Source organism: Sphaerodactylus townsendi, linkage group LG12 (assembly GCF_021028975.2).
Source record: "Sphaerodactylus townsendi isolate TG3544 linkage group LG12, MPM_Stown_v2.3, whole genome shotgun sequence".
NCBI classification, from domain to species: Eukaryota; Metazoa; Chordata; class Lepidosauria; order Squamata; family Sphaerodactylidae; genus Sphaerodactylus; species Sphaerodactylus townsendi.
In genome coordinates this window covers 59241060-59259560 of record NC_059436.1, presented here as the reverse complement: position 1 = coordinate 59259560, position 18501 = coordinate 59241060, and the positions used below count along the sequence as shown (strand labels likewise).

Sequence of the window (18501 nt, the reverse complement as noted above, 5' to 3'; positions counted from 1 at the left end):
CTCCTTGCCTTCAGCACAAACACAGTCGGCCTTTGCAGATATCAGTTTCCCTCCAGAAAGATTCCCTCCAGCAAGACACCTTTTCCACCACCAGAGCGGCCATCTGTACATGAGCCAGTTCTGTTCTTCAAGACATTCAGGGAAGATTTAGATTTTCTCCCACCTCCCCACCCACCCACCCACCGCCCCTGTTGCATCATATAAATAGAAAGAGAGAAAATTTGCCAAATATTGTATTTTGTATAAACTGTTTGCTTATTAAAATAGGACTGGCATTTTTGTAACCTACTCTGGGGAAACAAAAAGCAGGATAAGAAATAGCTGGAATAAATCAGACTGAACCAATACTCACACACAACACAGAAGCAGTCAACCAAACAGCACGGGCAGCTGCCCCATCTTTCCCAAGGCTCAGCAAGTGACTGACCAAGCATTCAGAGGCATCAGCAAGTGAACCAGCAGCTGGGGATGGGTCACTTTGGAATTCCTTCCCTGAAGTCTGGACCGCATTTTCCCTGCAACCCAGGGCCCCAGCACTCAACCTCAACCATGGGTTTTTAAGGTCTGTGGATTCCAACAGCCATTTACTTCCCCAACGGCAGGAATGGAAAGAAGCTGCTGGGATCCAGCTCGTGTGACTGCATCGGTGTTCTTCATACCATGGATTCCGAAGAGGAATGCTGCCACAAGGGGGGCAACTTATGCAGCCATGGAAATTTGCCATCTGTTAATCTTGCAAAATCAATATTCAGGTGACATTCAGCAAGATATGCAGTGTGGCCCTTACTTGCCCTCAAACCTGCTGGTGTGTCAGAATTCCAAGCAAACAGAGACTCCTGCCCAGGAACACAGCCCTCATGTTCCACTGATTAATTATTCTCAGTGTAGGTTTTTTTTCTTAGTGTCCAGCCGGTGCCTTTCCACCCATAATTTATACCCATTATTGCAAGTTCCTGTTCTCTGCTGTCAACAGGAATAGCTTCTTGCTCTCATCTCAGTGAAAGCCCTTCAAATACTTAAAAGAGAGCAATCATGTTCCCCTCAGCCTTTCCTCACTGGGCTTGGTGGTGATCACTGATGGACTGAACAGGAGTTTGGAGATGGAAGGAATAGATTGTGGTCAGAAGACTCAGAGGGGGCCTCTGCCACAATTCAAGCACAGAGGGAACTCTGAAAGCTGCACTGGACCTCTCTGGACTAACAGGGCTGGCCCCACCTTCCCCAAAGACAAGAGGCCAGAGCGGGGGCAGGGGAGTGGCTGCTCCTCCTAGTGGCTACAGTTCAGAGGACAAATCCTGTAGGCAGCTGTGAGTAGCAACCATTTCAGCTGAGAAGAACTCACAATGCAAAAACAGCAGGCATGCCTCCTCAACAGAGGAGCCAGCACTGGCCAGAGGGCTCCACTGAAACAAGCACAGCCTGGGAGTTCAGGCCGTGGCTGGTAGAGATTGTTCCCTAAAGGGACAGCAGCTGACCTGAGGCTGATCCAAAAAAAAGGAGGCTGGATGGTTCCACATAAAGCCTGAAAACTGCAGTTTTCCTTCACAGCATTGCAAGTGCAAGCCTTTTGTTGTGCACATCTATGCATGGTTGCCATCTGCTGACATCTTCAGTGCTGGAAACAAGGGCTGGGCAAGGTCTCAAGCAGCTAAGAGAGGTTGGTTCCAAAAGTCACATGATGGCAGATCTGCGGAGACCCACCAGGATGCCGCAGCCAGGGCAGAGTCAACCCCAGAAGTGATATAAGCACCTTGTCATTATTTGATACCCAGGATTTCTACCTCAGGTGCCTTCAGGGTACATGGGAAGTGTGCCCAATCTCTCTCATCTTCTTATCCCAGCTATTGGTAAAAGTTAGCATATTTTTACTTGTTGACATTGTTGGATAGAACTGTACATATATCCCTTCAAGAGGGCAGGTACTAGCACCACTGAAGGAGGAGGTTGTAGGTCAATTCCTGATAACATTATCTTTTGATAGGTAGAAATCCTCTCGTCAGGAGCCATCCTGGGCTGCCTGGGGAACTGTGACTTTCAGCTATGCACTGCTTTTGCTACTCTGACTTTTTCCACAGCTGGTTATCAAGCAACCTTGAATGTCTGGAGATGTTGCAGGGAACTGTTCTGCTGAGGGTTTCATGTGGGGGGGGGGGAATGAAAAGTACAATCCATAATAGCTTGAGCTTCAGAACAGTCTTCTGTTGCTTTTCTGTCACTTGCAATAAAATCTGAAACATTTGAAGTTTACCTGGTTCATTGTCAATGCAACGGAGTCCTGACATTAAGACTGTTCTCTATATCAGTGCTACACTTCATGTACCCATCGTCTACTGAAGTTGTGCATGTCTTATCAGCGATACTAGCTTTTATTCAAGGTCTAACAGGGGGATCCATGCCTGTGGCTCCTAGCAAGATTATGGAACAAAGGATCTCTGAAATGCTGGATGGGGAAGATGAAGCTTTGAAGTATGAGACTGCTTTGGCTGCTCCTCTGATACAGCAGTCTGCACCCTGCCAAAGTGCCTTTGGATTCGGTGTGGGGCCATCTGCTTACTCATCTCCTTTTAGGTGCAGAGAAGGACTTAGCTTTGGGCACCAACAGGAGGATCACAGATCTGTGCAGTGGACAGTTGGTAGCAGGGAAGTCCCTGTGGCAGGGGTGTAACGAGGCAAACTGTAGCCCTGGGCAAAACCTGAGTTGGATCCCCCCCCATGGGTGACCACTGCACCACGACCATATTTTTTTTTGCACCAGGACATTGGGGCCTGCAGGGAGTGCATTTTTAGACATATCAGCACCAATATTTCAGCATATCATCAGGAGACTGTCCTTATGCTACCCCCCAAGTTTGGTGAGGTTTGGTTCAAGGAGTCCAAAGTTGTGGACTCCTAAAGGGGGTGCCCCATCCCCCATTGTTTCCAATGGGAGCTAATAGGGGATGGGGGCTACAGTTTTGAGGGTCCATAACTTTGCTCCCCCTGAACCAAACTGCACCAAACCTGGGGGTATCATCAGGGAAGGCTCCTTATGAGACCCTAAAAGTTTTGAGGCTGTGCCTTCAGAAATGTGCCCCCCCAGCCTGCAACCCCCATTGACAGCAATACAGAACAAAGGGGGTCCAAAGTTATGGACCCTCAAAAGGGGTGCCCCATTCCCCATTCTTTGCTAAGGAGACGGGGGGTACCCTTTTGAGGGTCCATAACCCCCTAAACCAAACTGCACCAAACTTGGGGGTCCCATCAGGACAGTCTCCAGATGATATTTTCAAAGTTTGGTGCTGATACGTCCAAAAATGCACCCACTGCAAGAACATCCCAGAAATTTGCCCAAGAATCTTTGTTCTGTATTGAGTTTTCTGCATTGCTGTCAAATGGGGATTGCAGGCGGGGGGGGGGGGGGGGCACATTTCTGAAGGCACAGTCTCAAAACTTTCATGGTCTCATCAGGAGACTGCCCTAAAGATACCCCCCAGGTTTGGTGCAGTTTGGTGCAGAAAGGATTCCACATCCTGGGCGGGAGACATGGCAAGTCCAACCAGAACTGGGCAGATAATGACAACCACCCAGAATGTGTGGTATGCAGCCAGCAACATTTTCAGTGACAACACCCTAGAAAGAATTAAAGTGCTGATCCACCATGCTCCATCATCAACGCCCTCTGAATGTCCTTAGAGGACTATAATCCTGCTTTGAGTGGCACTGGAAGCCCCTTAGCTCCACCACCGGAAAAATATTTCTACCATACATCAAGGGAATCACAGATCAAATAGGAAAACTGATGAAAAAGCATTACCTACAGACCATCTTCAAACCCACCAGGAAAATACAGCAAATGCTACGCTCAGCAAAGGACAAGAGAGACCCCCTCACTTCTGCAGGAGTATATCACATACCCTGTGGCTGTGGATATGTCAGGAGGCCTGTTATTATGGGTTTTGCTGTGGCTGCTTTCTAAATGCACAGGGTGGGTGGAGGAATGGGTTCAAAGCATTTCTAACTGTCTTTCTACTGTTTCTGTAGGATGTTATGCAGTACCAGGTGGTGCCCAAGGTCATTGCCTGACCATCTCATGTTATCTTTCTTATGGTAACTTTTAGGCGCGCTTTCCCAGGCTGGGAGGTGCACGTTGTTTTAACTATTGGGTTTTGCGCGGGCAATTCTCAGTACTGGCTTTGACCAGGGAAGATCCAACACTATTAAAAACTACTGTTCTTCAACAAGAGTTTGCGTGTGTTTTTGGGATTCTGACAGGAAAGGTCTACATAGGAACCACAAACACAGCATTCAGACCCGTATTAAGGAACACAAAAGACACTGTCGGCTTAATCATCCTGAAAAATCTGCAGTTGCAGAACATGTATTATACAAAACTGGACATAACATTTTATTTGAGAACACTGAAATTCTGGACAATTCAGAAGCCTACTACGTCAGACTGCACAGGGAGGCCATTCACAAACACCAGGACAACTTCAATAAGAAAGAAGAGATGTTAAAAATTAGCAAAGCCTGGCTCCCAGTACTTAAAAAATGGACTGATAACTCCACCCACAATACAATGCACTCAACCACACCATTGCATAGCAAGTTCCACCCAAACACTTAATGATTGGTTCCCCACCCTGGGACATGGACAATATACCACACTAAACTTTCCCTTCTCACTTAGACACAGTGTGAAACAGACTTTTCTCTGTGATACACCTCTGAAGATGCCAGCCACAGATGCAGGTGAAACGTTAGGAACAAAATCCACCAGACCACAGCCACACAGCCTGGAATACCCACCAGAACCAGTTGAATCCGGCTGTGAAAGCCTTCGACAATACATTCAACAATAAAAGCTTAAGCAGTTAAGTTAGATGAAAATTTCAGTGTAAAATAACTCTTATGAAAGAATGGTAAAATAAAGTTCGAAATAAAGTTCGAAAAATTGAGACTTAGGAGTTAAACACTTCTCAAGCCAAATGCGCTTTTGCTTTGCTAGAAACCTGCTTCTTTTTTGGCCTCTTGCTGAACTGCAGCTCTTCAGTCTGAACACTGCATGGCATGGACTATGAACAATGAAATGCCTCTCCGCTGTTACTGCACAGGCCTCAGATCCCCAGGCATGCGGACTAATGGCTCTGGGCTTTTTGGTCTGCTTTTGGTCTGCAGTGGCATAGTGGCTAAGAGCAGGTGCATTCTAATCTGGAGAAACCGGGTTTGATTCCCCGCTCTGCCGCTTGAGCTGTGGAGGCTTATCTCTGGAGGAATTCAGATTAGCCTGTGCACTCCCACACATGCAAGCTGGGTGACCTTGGGATAGTCACAGCTTTTCGGAGCTCTCTCTCTCCCACCCACCTCACAGGGTGTTTGTTGTGAGGGGGGAAGGGCAAGGAGATTGTAAGCCCCCTCCTGCAGGAGAGAAAGGGGGGATATAAATCCAAACTCCTCTTCTTCTTCTCTTCTTATTGCTCTGGGTGTGCTTTGTATTTTTTTCTTTGTAATATAACACAATGATCACTGCAACAGCACCCACTCCCTGAGGGAAGACAGAGGCTTCAAAAGGGAGGGAAAGCGTGTTGATGAGGGTGGTTATTTGGATATCTGTTTGTTGGCCTAAGGCACTCCCCTCACCTCACGCACACACACACGGGCCTTTAAACAAAAATCCTATCAGGGAAAACGAAACTATAGATATTATTGCTGCTACCAGAAACTGAGGTAAAACAAATGTGACTTATAGAGAGGCTTTTGAAAGCTTAAACACAAAAACTGGATTTTATTTAAGAAACTTTCAGGATGATGGTTCAGAGCATTTCTTTAGGCAGATACTTCTTAGTGGTTACAGAGCAAATGCAGATTTTCTTCTTAGATGTTACAGAAATATAAACAGTTTCAGTAAAATGGCTTTTTGGTTCAGACTTTAGCTTTAAATACGCACAGGTGACACTGCAAAGGTAAACCTTTCACACACAGTCCAGATCACACTCCTAAAACACTCATCCTTATCTCCAAAGGGATTGCACACTGGCTGAGGAGGGTCTCTGTGTAATAAGTTTCCCGCTAGTCTCCCACCATACACCAGGCCACCTAGCTTCTGGTGTACACAGTCTCTCTGAGATCACTTAGAAGAATCTGGCCACCTCGCCTCCCTCTCTCCATCTCTCGGGCCTCTCTGCCACTAGGCAAGATCTCTGGAGGATCTGTGGGCTGCTGACAGCTCAAAACTGCATCTCTCTCCACACAGTCTCAATTCCCGGAATTCCATCTGTCAGGCTTCTTCCTGCTTTTATAGCAACCAGCGCACCCCATCTGTGGCCACAGGCTCCTGCACTTCAGTCAGCCAATCAGGTTGCGCTCTGGTTATCTTTGGGGTGCTCTTGTTCTGGCTAATTGCACCTTTGCAAATTAACCTTTTAATAGCCTAATCTGTCACAATCACCAATGGAGCTGGGGGGGGAAAAACTTTCTCACGTTTACACAGATACCATTAATAAAAATACCACTATCATCATCTTACCAACTGGACTCGGACATCACTGGCTTCCAAAGGGAATCCGCTAGACATTGGAGATTTTGCTTCAAAAACTGTTTGGCTTTCCCTGTATTTACTGGATCCGGCAGGGAGTGACAAATACTCTTTTCCAGTGGACTTCAGGTCGGTCACGTAGTGACTTTCTCCATTCTGGTCCTACCAAGAATAAGAAGCAATGACTGTTGCTGCACAAAGCATATTTATTTATGTATCCCACTTTGTATTTATTCATTTTTTAATTAAATTTATATCCCACCCTCCCCGACCAAGGTTGAGCTCAGGGAGGCACACACACATTTTAAAAACAATTTTTACTGATACATAAAATAGATTTTCATTAAAACTCAGGATTTAGATCTATTAATGAACCTCGCAGGCCAGATCTGACATGAATTTTCATAGAGCTGTTTAAGCATGGGTGAAGTCAAAAGTGGGGAACACTAGATGACAACATGTTGTAGGGAGGCAGGCAGATGGTGTTGGGACACATGAGTGGCTTCAACCAAAGCCGCTGCAACATCTCTGTCTTACAGGTCCTGCAAAGCTGTTTAAGATTCCATAGAGCCCTGGTGTCAGCTGACAGAGAGTTCCACTGGACTGGAGGTGTCATGATCTGCTCAGTTCTGGCTTGATCGTGCCATGTCTCCTGGCTGGTACATGGAATTTCTAGGGTGATTTTATTCTCCACTTCACGCAGGCTGTGCTCCCCCTCACCGACTTATTAAAAGCCAAGGGAAAGGGCCCCAAAGCTAAGGCGCAGGGGGGAGGGGGGACGGGTGCATGGACGGGTCATCTGAGTGTCAAAGAGCTTTCAAGGGGATTAAAGAAACTGTTAATTTTGGAGCCCATTATGGGGAATGCAGACCCTTCCAAGCTTTTGTTGTGAAAGCTGACACCAGGGATGTGGCCCTGGGGAGAGGATGGATTATTGTATCCTTCTCTTGCAGGGGAGGATGGGCGATTGCATCCATGTGCCTACCTGTCCCGTCAGTTCTCTGTGACTGAATGGAATTCGGCTATGTGAGAGAAGGAAGTCGGGACCATTAAGCTGGCACTGACTGTATGGTGCCATTGGGGGCTCCTTGTCCATTTAAAGTGTGGATTGATCATAAGAACTTGGAAGCTTTGCAGTTCCCCCAATTGACTTATGAAACAACTATGGCATGCAGTGTTCTTTTCCAACTTTAATCTCACTCTGAAATACCTCCCGGGGAAGGATAGCTTTCTGGCTGATGCTTTGTCCCGTCTTCCTCAGCATGACAGTAAATGGGACAAGATACTAGGTTCTCACCAAAGCAGTTAGTGTTGGGGGTGGTGACTCATGGTCAACTACAAGCCCAAAAAGATGGTACCCAAAATGGGGTTGATACCTGGAAGGGGGCCACCCCCATGATACAAATAATCTGAGAAGCCCTCCAGGGTGACAAAGCTGATCAAAGCATCACTGGTCAAGAAGGATGGCCTACTGTGGTCAAGGGCCAGATTTATATTCCTGAAGTCCTCTGTAAACAGGTACAATTGGTTTGCCATGACTCAAAGGCTGATTATGCACAAGGTGTTTGGTGCGCAATTGGGGCTAATGTCCATTTCAACAAGACCTGTTTCCTGAAACGCTGCTTTCACTTTCCATTCTTTCAACGGTAAGTGAGACCACTTTTAGCAAAACTTATAATTTGCTTAGCTGTCAAAGAGGGGAGATTTGCCAGTGAGCACAGCTTTGCCCCAGATATCTTCCATCTGCCAAAAGCCGTATCCCTCACTCTGTGATCCACACCTTCCCCCTTGCCCCCCTTCATTTTGCTGGTTCTTTCAAGTTAAAGAAAAGAAGTTCACTCACATGGGGCTTAGTCAAAATACACTGACCTCTGAATTTTCATGTAGATAGATTGATACAACAGAGAGTACTTGAAAAATAAAAAGAACATAAGAACATAAGAACTAGCCTGCTGGATCAGACCAGAGTCCATCTAGTCCAGCACTCTGCTACTCGCAGTGGCCCACCAGGTGCCTTTGGGAGATCACATGCAGGATGTGAAAGCAATGGCCTTCTGCTGCTGCTGCTCCTGAGCACCTGGTCTGCTAAGGCATTTAGCCTCTCTATCAGGCAGCAGCATAAGGCGGTGGGGAGAATATTGACTCTAGCAGGGCATACAATGTCCCCTTCTTTGGCAGCATATGGTCCAGGAATTTGCTTTGCTCTTTTATGGTCAATGGGGTGGGGGAGGATTTTTGGAACAGTAATACGTATAAGAGTGCAGTTTAAAGGCTAAGCCAACAATTTTGACTACTGGGAGTAGTAACAAATAAGTGTCCTTGAGATCTGTGCCTTTAAGAATCACTTGATGGGCTGAGTTTAGAGAACCAGGCTTGGACAGTTCTCTACAGAAAAAGTGCATGGCCAGGAGGGAGTGTCTCCTTGCATGTAAATAGAAAAATGCAAAGACACCCCACTGCAAGTCGACTGTGCACTGAAGAGCCCCTGAAAAGACTTGAGGGAAGCATTCTAGACATAATGGGGACATTTCAGGTCTGTTAAGGCTTTGCATTTGGCTGTAGACAATTTTGATGAAAATCTCTTTGCAAGGATATGGAGGCATATGTTTGGGGGTGTCCTGTATGTGACATGGCTAAACAGATTCAGGGGAAGACCCAGAGGCTGTTTAAACTCTGAAAGGCTCCTCAGACCCTGGCCAGTGATTGCTGTGGACTTTATTAATGATTTACTCCTCAGACATGGAAAGACAGTAATCTGGGTAGTGGTGGAACCATTTCCAAACAGGCCCACTTTGTAGATCTGAAGAAATGCCCCAAGGCACAAAAAATGGCCAAGTTATTTGTGAGCCACATGTATAAGTTGAACTCAGTACCAAGTAAAATAATTTTGGACAGAGGAGCCCAATTCATATTCAAATTGTGGTGTTGCTTTCTCAAGTTATTGGGAGTGGAACAGGCGCTAAGCTCCACCTGCCAGTAGAAAGTGACAGCCAATCAGAGAAAGCGAACCAGGTCCTTCAGCAGTACCTAAGATGTTATGTCAACTGCCATCAGGACAACTGGACCAACCTGCTTCCCTTTGCTGAATATGCTTACAATAATGCTATTCATCAGAATACCTGTCAATCCCCTTTTAAAGTGGTTTATGGACAGGAGGCAAAGCCATTGACTTTCATGGTGGGAGAGGTGGATGGCCTGAAAGACTTGCAGGTCTGGTTGGGAAATAGCCAGCAATCTTGGCCCCATATCCACAAAGCCCTGTGTAAAGCTAAGGAGACTTATAAGTTTCAGGCTAACAAGAACCACAAAGATGTGCATTTTGAGGCAGAGGGTTTGGTGTGTATCTCCACTAAGAAACTGTCTTGCACCCAACCCAGCCACAAGTTGGGACATCGGTATTTAGGGCCTTTCAAAGTTGTGCATGTCATAAATAAAAATAATTGTGGAGGTGAATTTGCCTAAGACTTACAAAAGTGTGCACCCTGTGTTTTGTTCCAGTCTCATGAAAAGGGCACCTCCTTCCAACCTGTAGCACCTGCAAGTGGAAGCCCCTCCTTCCCTTCTTGTTGATTACCAGGAACACCAGGAAATTACTCGTATTTTGGACTATAGCTTGTATTGTGGCCACCTACAATATTTGAAAGCCTGGAAACACTTCCCTGCTAGGGAAAATGAGTGGGTTAATGCCGCTGATGCTTGGGCTCCCTATTTGGTATCTGAGTTCCACTGCAAACATCCTCACCATCCGGGGGACCGGGCAGGGTTGCTTTAAGGTAGGCAGAATATCATGATCTGCCCCATTCTGCCATGTCTTCCAGCCAGGACATGGAATCCTCTTTCCCTCCCTGACTTCTGCTGGTTTAGTTTCGTTTCCCAGGCAAAGTCTAACCTGCCTTTTAGACACCTCCAAGCTGTTGCCCTCCACAGCCCTGGGGAGTGTGGGTTGTTTTGACCTAACTGAATGCCACACATGGGACTAGAGGAGGTCCAACCCCCCCCCCCTGGGGAAATGGTGTTAGGGGCGGTGTTGTGTGACAAGTTGGACATGACATGGGGATATAATGGAAGGTGTTTTGGTGCTTAAGGTTTAGTTCTGGCAATAGAAGTCTAAATGCTTTCCCCTGATGCTGTTTCATAATAAAGAATTCATCTAAATACATAGTTTTTAGGAGCAGCAGTTAGGTGGTTAAGAGCTTGTGTATCTAATCTGGAGGAACTGGTTTTGATTCTCCGCTCTGCCACCTGAGCTGTGGAGGCTTATCTGGGGAATTCAGATTAGCCTGTACACTCCCACACACGCCAGCTGGGTGACCTTGGGCTAGTCACAGCTTCTCGGAACTCTCTCAGCCCACCTACCTCACAGGGTGTTTGTTATGAGGGGGGAAGGGCAAGGAGATTGTAAGCCCCTTTGAGTCCCCTGCAGGAGAGAAAGGGGGGATATAAATCCAAACTCCTCTTCTTGTTGTTATTGGTCTGGAGCATAACAGATGCCAGGGCAGAGAAAGCCCTGGTTCTGCTTGAGCCCAAACACACATCCCTGGACCAGGGACTACCAGAAAGTTTCTTATTGGAGGACCAGAGCATCCTCTGCAGGCAATATGGGGTAGTCCAGTTCCATGGATATCATAATCCCAGACCACCCAGGGCCTTGAAGGTTATAACCAAAACCTTCTATGCTGTTTTTAAACAGACACTACTGAAGTGCAGTATGATGGTTTCTTCAGGAACATTGAGGTGAAAGAGGCCTTCATAAGGGCTCAGTGAATGAAATGGAACAGAAGTTGCCCAGACCCAAAGGGGTGGGACAGGGGATGCCGTATTTTGTCAGAAGCTTGATGGGCACTGCAGGAGAGCACCACCGATCCAGAACAAGTAGTCATACAAAAAGTTATACATATCTTCAGAAGGAGCTTAATATGTGGATTGAACTTAACTTTGCAGCCCAGAGAAGCAGATCTTCAGAGACACTTTCTTTGTTAGCTGACCTTTTGCCAATGACACTCTCCCCAAATTCTGAGTCCTGGCTTTGAACACTGTCAAGGCTGGCTTAGACTTCTGCCTCCCAGAACACAGAGAAGATCTCTCAGCCAGAGACAAAGCCTGGACTCTGAAATGCCACCAAAGAGTGAAAAAGACAAGGGCAGCTCTCATCTTCCCCACAAAGGATCCAGTGCAACCGAGACGAAACACGGTCCCTACAGCTACCAGTATGAAGCAGCTTTCAAATTCTCAAGGAGTTCTCACTGCTTAATCCCCTGGACTCCAGCATTATCTGCTAATTACAGATTTTCCCGTTATCACAAACAGCCAAGAGGTTTGCAGGGCAGCCAAGAAGAGCATTACCCACTCCTGCTGCAGATTCCCATTACCTTTCCAGAGGGAAACTGAAGGGTGCCAGGGCTATTCGCGCTGTTCATTTGGATCTTCTTTGGTCGGGCCCCTGAAAAAAGCAGCCATCACCAAAATTCAGCTCTCAAAACAAACAGACAATACTCAGTTTATGGCAGAGACCACTTCCTTTCCCATCTTGAAAAGACCAACTAAGCTGCCCCCTTCATTAGTGCTCAGCTGCTCTGCATGATCAGAATTTACAACCACCCCAGGTCCAGCACTGATGCTACTGGTGACACGACATGCCACAAGAAAGGCTGGGGACTGGTTCCCAGAGAAATGCTTCTGGATGGATGCTCATGGAGTCATACATCTGGGTCGCTTGGGGACAGTCCTGCAAGCAAGACATTAGGTTCTTGTCAACTGCTTATGAGTCAGAGTCCTGGTCAATTACGTCTCACCCAAGTGCTTTTACAGTTTCTGCTACTAATCCTGCTGATAGCTTATTGCTGCCTCCTGTCGGGAGCTTGGGACTCACATAGGAATTACATCATTCAGTTTGCAGTCGCTTGACTCTAATCTGTGGCTGGCCTTGCTTCTCAGACTCTCCCAGGCTCACCTGGCCCCCGCATTCCACAACCCTGTAGTGCTGGGCAACTAGATAATGAAGATCACATAGCTAGACATAAACATTCTAACTGTCCTTGCGTTTCCCACCAGCTGCAAGGAAGGTGGGGTTGGCCGGGTAGTACATCAGGGCTGGAGAGGCTGAGATCCGTCTGCACAAGGTACAACACTTCAAGCGTCAGAGTAGCCCCAAACGCAAATCGTTGCCCCTCCATCTCGTAGAGGCCCTGCGAGAGCACTGCTGACCGACCATACCAAACGGGGGGCAGAAGAGTCTCTTTATGCCTGTCGGCGGCACCTGGAGCTCTGCCTACATTGTGGGGTGAGAGGCACCTGGCAGCTATGTGTCCTGGGAAGAAGGGAAGTGCGACTTCCCCCCCAAGTGCGGTGAAAAAGAAAGGAGCGGCCAAGGGATCCAGTAAAAAGCCCCCCTTCGAAAAGGACGAAGGGCTGAAACTGGAGCCGAACAAAGCAATCTCCACATCGGAAGAAGCCGCCGACTCTGAATCCAGGGAGGATTCGGCAGGAAATGACAGCAACCTGGCCTGAAGGGTGCCCGCGGCCAGGTCCCTCCCAAGGGTGCACAGAGTGGCACCAACAAACCCCTGCTCATTCCCCTAGTGGTGTCCAACCAAGCTTGCAGAACTAAATTGCTGGCGCAAGCATTAGTGGACTCGGGTTGCATTAATTGTCTGATGCACCCTTCCATAGTAGCCCAGTTGGGGCTAAAACAAATTCACTGGCATCGTCCAATCCAGTTTGATCAGATGGAATGGGGAGGCGCTGGCTACACATAAGACTGAACCCACTCTAGTTCAGTGCGGGGGGCACTGTGAGAGATGTTATTTTATTATTGTGCTGGTGGCCAAATATTCGATAGTGCTAGGGATGCCATGGCTGTGAGACCACGACCCCAACATCACCTGGTCCACAAACACCATATGGTTCATGGAACCTCCCCCTTTGCAGGGATCATCTGGTGAGCACCCCAGAAGCCTCCCAATGAAGGGAGGAAGGGCCGGTGTCATTGGGTGAACTGGTGGGGGGAGTGCTAGGCATCTCAGCTATCCCCCCCTTATTAGGACCTACACCGAGTATTTGAAGAAGAGGAATGTGACAGGCTACTGCTGCATCGCAAAACTGACTGCAAAACTGAACTGCTTCCGGGTGCTAAACTCCAGAAAAGCTGCTTTTATACCCAATGATCCCCACCGAAGCGCAAGCGCTATGGGAGTTTTTGGACAATAATTTTAAACGGGGCTTCATCAGGAGGACTACCAGTGAATTTGCAACCCCGGTCCTGTTCGTGAAAAAGAAGGATGGTTCTTTGCTTCTGTGCACTGACTATAGGGGGTTGAATGCCGTTTCATCCTGTAATAAATACCCGCTTCCCTTAATCAAGGACCTCTTGAGTAGCTTGGGCCAGGGCACAATCTTTACTAAACTGGACTTGTGGGAATCTTATTATCAAGTTCGGATTGCTAAAGGGATGGAACACATGATTGCTTTTAACACCCGCATGGGCCAGTTTGAAGACCATGTAATGCCATTCAGAGACCATGTAATACCATTCAGACCCAGCTGGGGCCCCTGGGGTATTTATGAGTCTGATCAATGAAGTGCTCCAAGATTTTCTGTCAAAGGGGTGGTGGTTTACCTGGACAATGTCTTAATTTAGTCCCAATCAATGACAGAGCACATTGCAACTGCCCAAACAGTGCGGCAACGATTGTTGGAAAACGATCTGTATGATAAACTATCTAAATGTGACTTCCACAAAGAGAAGCTAGACTTTTTGGGGTTCCGTATCTCCCATCAAGGGTTGAAGATGGACCCTGGTAAGGTGCAGGATGTGCTACAATGGCAGGAGCCCCGCACCTGCAAACAATTACAATCTTTTTTGGGTTTTGCCAACTTCTACCGAGACTTTATTCCTGATTTCATGCAATTGGCGCTCCCCCTCACCAATCTGTTGCACACCAAAGATAAAGGTGCGGCAGCCACAAAGCCAGGCGCCCCACTCCACTGGACCCCAGACTGTCAGCAGGCTTTTCAAGCGCTCAAGCGGGCATTTACCTCTGAGCCTATCCTGCACCATGGCAACCCCTCCAAGCCCTTTATCATCCATGTCAATGCCTTGGATAAAGCAATGGAGGCTGCGCTTTTACAGATGGGGGACGATTGGAAACTCCGCTTGTGTGTTTACCTATCCTGCAAGTTCATGGGGGCCGAATTGAACTGGACTGTGGGAGATAAAGAAACAGGGGCCATAAAACGTGCCTTGGCAACCTGGTGCCACTGGTTGGAGGGCACTAGTGACCCCTTTGAAGTATGGAATGATCATAAAAACCTTGCTGTGTTGCGTGCCCCGGGGAAGCTGTCGGCAAAGCCGCATCGTTGGGCAGATTTTTTCTCCCATTTCAACTTCACACTTCACTTTTTCCCGGGGAAAACCAATTGTTTGGCAGATGCGTTTGCCCCAGCCCTCTGAGGCGGGCCTGGCAGCACCAAGCACCATCTTCACCCCATCCCAACTCGGCCTGGGCATGACTACCACCACCAAAGGCAGCTGCGTGACATGCTCCCTGTACTGCCTTCGGATTTGGAGACCGCCTTAAAGGAGGCAGGAGCCATCCTGGTGTTGCTGGGGGAATCCAGTGACCAGATAGTAAAAAGTCGTTACTTTTGGTGAAAGGGGAATAAGCTATATGTACCTCCACCAGCACAACTCCTTGCCTTACAGGGAGTCCACGGCACCAAGTTCACAGAGCATTTTGGCTTTATGAAAACATTGCATCTTGCTCACAGGCAGTTTTGGTGGCAATGTTTGCAGGCAGATATAGAAATGTATGTGAAGGGTTGCCCCACTTGCGCCACCTCCAAACGGGCCCATGGAAAAATGCAGGGCCTCCTCCAACCCCTCCCTGTGGAAGGCTCTGTGGAAGGTGATTTCCATGGATTTTATCACGGATCTCCCAGCAAGGGGAAAACTGTAATATGAATGGTAATGGACCTCTTTTCTAAGCAAGCACACTTCATCCCGTGCTCCTCCCTACCATCAGTCAGTAAACTGGTGCAGTTGTTTGTGACCCACATTTACAGTCTCCACACTGCACCAACAAGATAGTATCAGACCAGGGCAGCCAATTTGTGTCACGATTCTGGTGCTACTTTCTGAAACTGTTAGGCACAGAACAAGCTCTCTCCTCGGTGTATCACTCGGCAACCAACGGACAAAGTGAATGCACCAAAGCTACTCTGGAACAATATTTGCACTGTTACATCAATTTCCACCAGGACAATTGGGTGGACTTGCTCCCGTTCGCAAAATTTGCTTTCAACAATATGGTGCATAGCAGCACCGGTAAAAGCCCCTTTGAAGTGGTGTCGGCTAAGCCATTCACATTTTTAGGAGGGTTGAAGCAAGAGCATGTGGAACTTAAAGACTGGGTGCAGTTTATCCAACAAGTATGGGAACCCACGCAAAAAGCTTTGCAGAAAGTGAAAAACAACAGGCAGACAAAAAACAGTAGCGTTTGGAACTGGCAGTGGAGGATTGGATGTATTTGTTCATGAAAAATTTATGGGGAATCCAGGGGTGTAAGAAGATGGGTCAAAAATATGTGGGGCTGTTTAAAGTGGTCAGGGTGATTAATTGGGTGACTGTGGAGTTAGAGCTGCCAAAAAACTTAAGGTCTATACACCCTGTTTCCATTGTAGCCTCCTCAAGAATGCACTTCCCCTGGACGTCTGGCATCCTCGGGTGCATGCTCCACCTCCCGTTCATGTGAGGGGATAACTACACCATGAAGTAGAAACTATTTTGGACTCTAGTGTACACCGAAAATGTTTGCAGTATTTAGTAGCTTAGACCCATTTAGCTGCTGGGCACAATGAGTGGGTGAACTCTTCTCATTTGCAAGCCCAACAACTGGTAAAGGCTTTCCATCGCACCTGCCCTGATTGTTCTCGCTTGGGAGGAGGACCTTAAAGGAGACGGAATGTCAGGCCTGAGCCTGATGATTGGGCGTGGCAGGCATTTGCAAGGGAGCTGTGAGGCTTTCTTCTCTGCAGGTGTCTGGTGATCATGCTCCCACTGTCTGCAGCCTTGGAGCCAGGAAGAGCAGCCGCTTATCAAGTGTGAAATGTTCCCAGCTCTCTCATGCTTTGTTCTAGGGGTAGAGTGAACCATTTGGTTACAGGGGAGTGGGGATCTTTGGGGAATATAGGCAAATAGTTTGCTCAGGATCTGCAGAATCGTCTTTTCTGTTGTTTACCTTTTGTTTTGAAATAAAGACTTTAGAGCAAATCTACAGTTTCTATTATTTTCAGACCCAGGGTCTGTGACTTTCTCATATTTCTCAGATCTGGCTATGGAAAAGCATGGTGCACTGCCTTCAATAAAGACTACCATTATCACTATCGGAGTCTGGTTAATGTCTATTGACAGGCAACCTTATATCATGAGATCTTTGCCAGGATGATGTAACATTATCCTTAGGAATCCAGAAGATTCCAAAAATAATCCTATAGAAGCAGTTAGATATGTTTGTAGGCTATGGCCTCCCTGTGCCTCAATCTATCCTATGTGGCAAAAGGAGTGGTATAATTTCTAGATATTCTCCTTAATGGGCCTCAGGTGTTCGCTGTTGGAGTCAAATGTTATCATATTTTTGAAATCTATTCACTGATTGGCAGAAAGTTTTCGTCATACTTTGTCCTAGTGAGAAAAGCTAACCTAGCTGTTGCTAGGATGTTTAACAAAGTTAATAAACTCCGTCGCAAACGAGCAGATGAACCCATTCTACGGATCTTTACTTGTTTATAAATGTTATATTGATGATCTGTTTTTTATTTTTCAGGAACCTTTCAATTTTGATAATTTTTTTACAGTGGATCAATAATCTCCAGTCTAATTTACAATTTAGTGGCCATAGCAGCTGCTCTGAAATTGACTATTTGGACACGACAATTTATATTACAACAGAACGTATGGTCGCCTTTAAATCTTACCACAAACCAACAGACCGAAAAAGCTCTGGACTTCCGATCTTATCACCCACGTCACTTACGACACAACCTTCCTTTTAATGCTCTGATTAGAGCCAAACGTAATTCCACAGATAAATTTGAATTCAAAAAGGAAGATGGCCTTATTACACAACACAAGCCTTTATTGGCATATAAAACAGGACAAAATTTTAAAACAAAACAAGGTTAAGAAATACAGTTAAAATTACTAATTTCCAGTATAAAATTTGCAACAGTTTCACAAAAGAGTACATCAGAGCTGTTCAGGAGATTGGGTATCTTATAACACTCATGCCACTGAGAACATTGCAAGAAAATGGAATTCATGTATTTCATGCGTATCTTATTGTATTTAGGGCATAGAAACAGAGAATGGTCAAGTGTTTCAACCGTAGTCATATCACATGAACAAACTCTTTTAGAACGTTCCATATTCTTAAATCTTCCCTCCAGCAGAGCTGATGGCAGCACATGACATCTTGCAGTAGCCAAGGCTCTCCTCTGGGTGGGATTAATCAGTAGACGAAGATATGCTGCCATAATTCCTCGCTCGCATGGGATTAATAATGTAGTCGGAGAACAGGTTGTCTTGGCAGCACGAGTCAAATTATGAAAATCAAGATCCAAGAGCCTATTCTTAACTAGTCTGAAGGCTTCCACCTTTGTGAGCATAAGGAGTGATTCCAAGGGGAAACCAATAGCTTCAACCTTTCTAAAGATCAAAGTATACAATTCTGAAATAAAGTGATCTAACAGAGGGAATATAGCTGTTGGATCCCACTAGAAAATGTATATGCAGCCAATATTTTATGGCCCTTATCCATGCCAAGGTTTCCAGAGTTGTTTGGCCCATCTCAATGCACAACGCAGCATAAGGCACACATCTAGGGAGCCCCATTAGTTTCCGAAGGAATTTGGAATGTAATAAATTAAATGATTTATTTATTGCCGAAATCCAAATGGGGGAACCATACAGTAGCAAGGAGCCAATCCTAGCC

General features: G+C 46.6%; 1 protein-coding gene across 1 annotated transcript in view; it reads right to left on the bottom strand.

Annotated features, from left to right (window-relative positions):
• The window catches only part of GPSM1 (G protein signaling modulator 1), a 159108-nt gene that overhangs the window by 33006 nt on the left and 107601 nt on the right, over positions 1-18501 (bottom strand). Inside the window, exons 10-11 of the mRNA XM_048512384.1 lie at positions 11884-11954; positions 6506-6676 (exon numbers count right to left, since the gene is read on the bottom strand). Of these exons, the coding sequence (XP_048368341.1) occupies positions 6506-6676; positions 11884-11954 (242 nt within the window). The remainder of the gene's footprint in view (positions 1-6505; positions 6677-11883; positions 11955-18501) is intronic.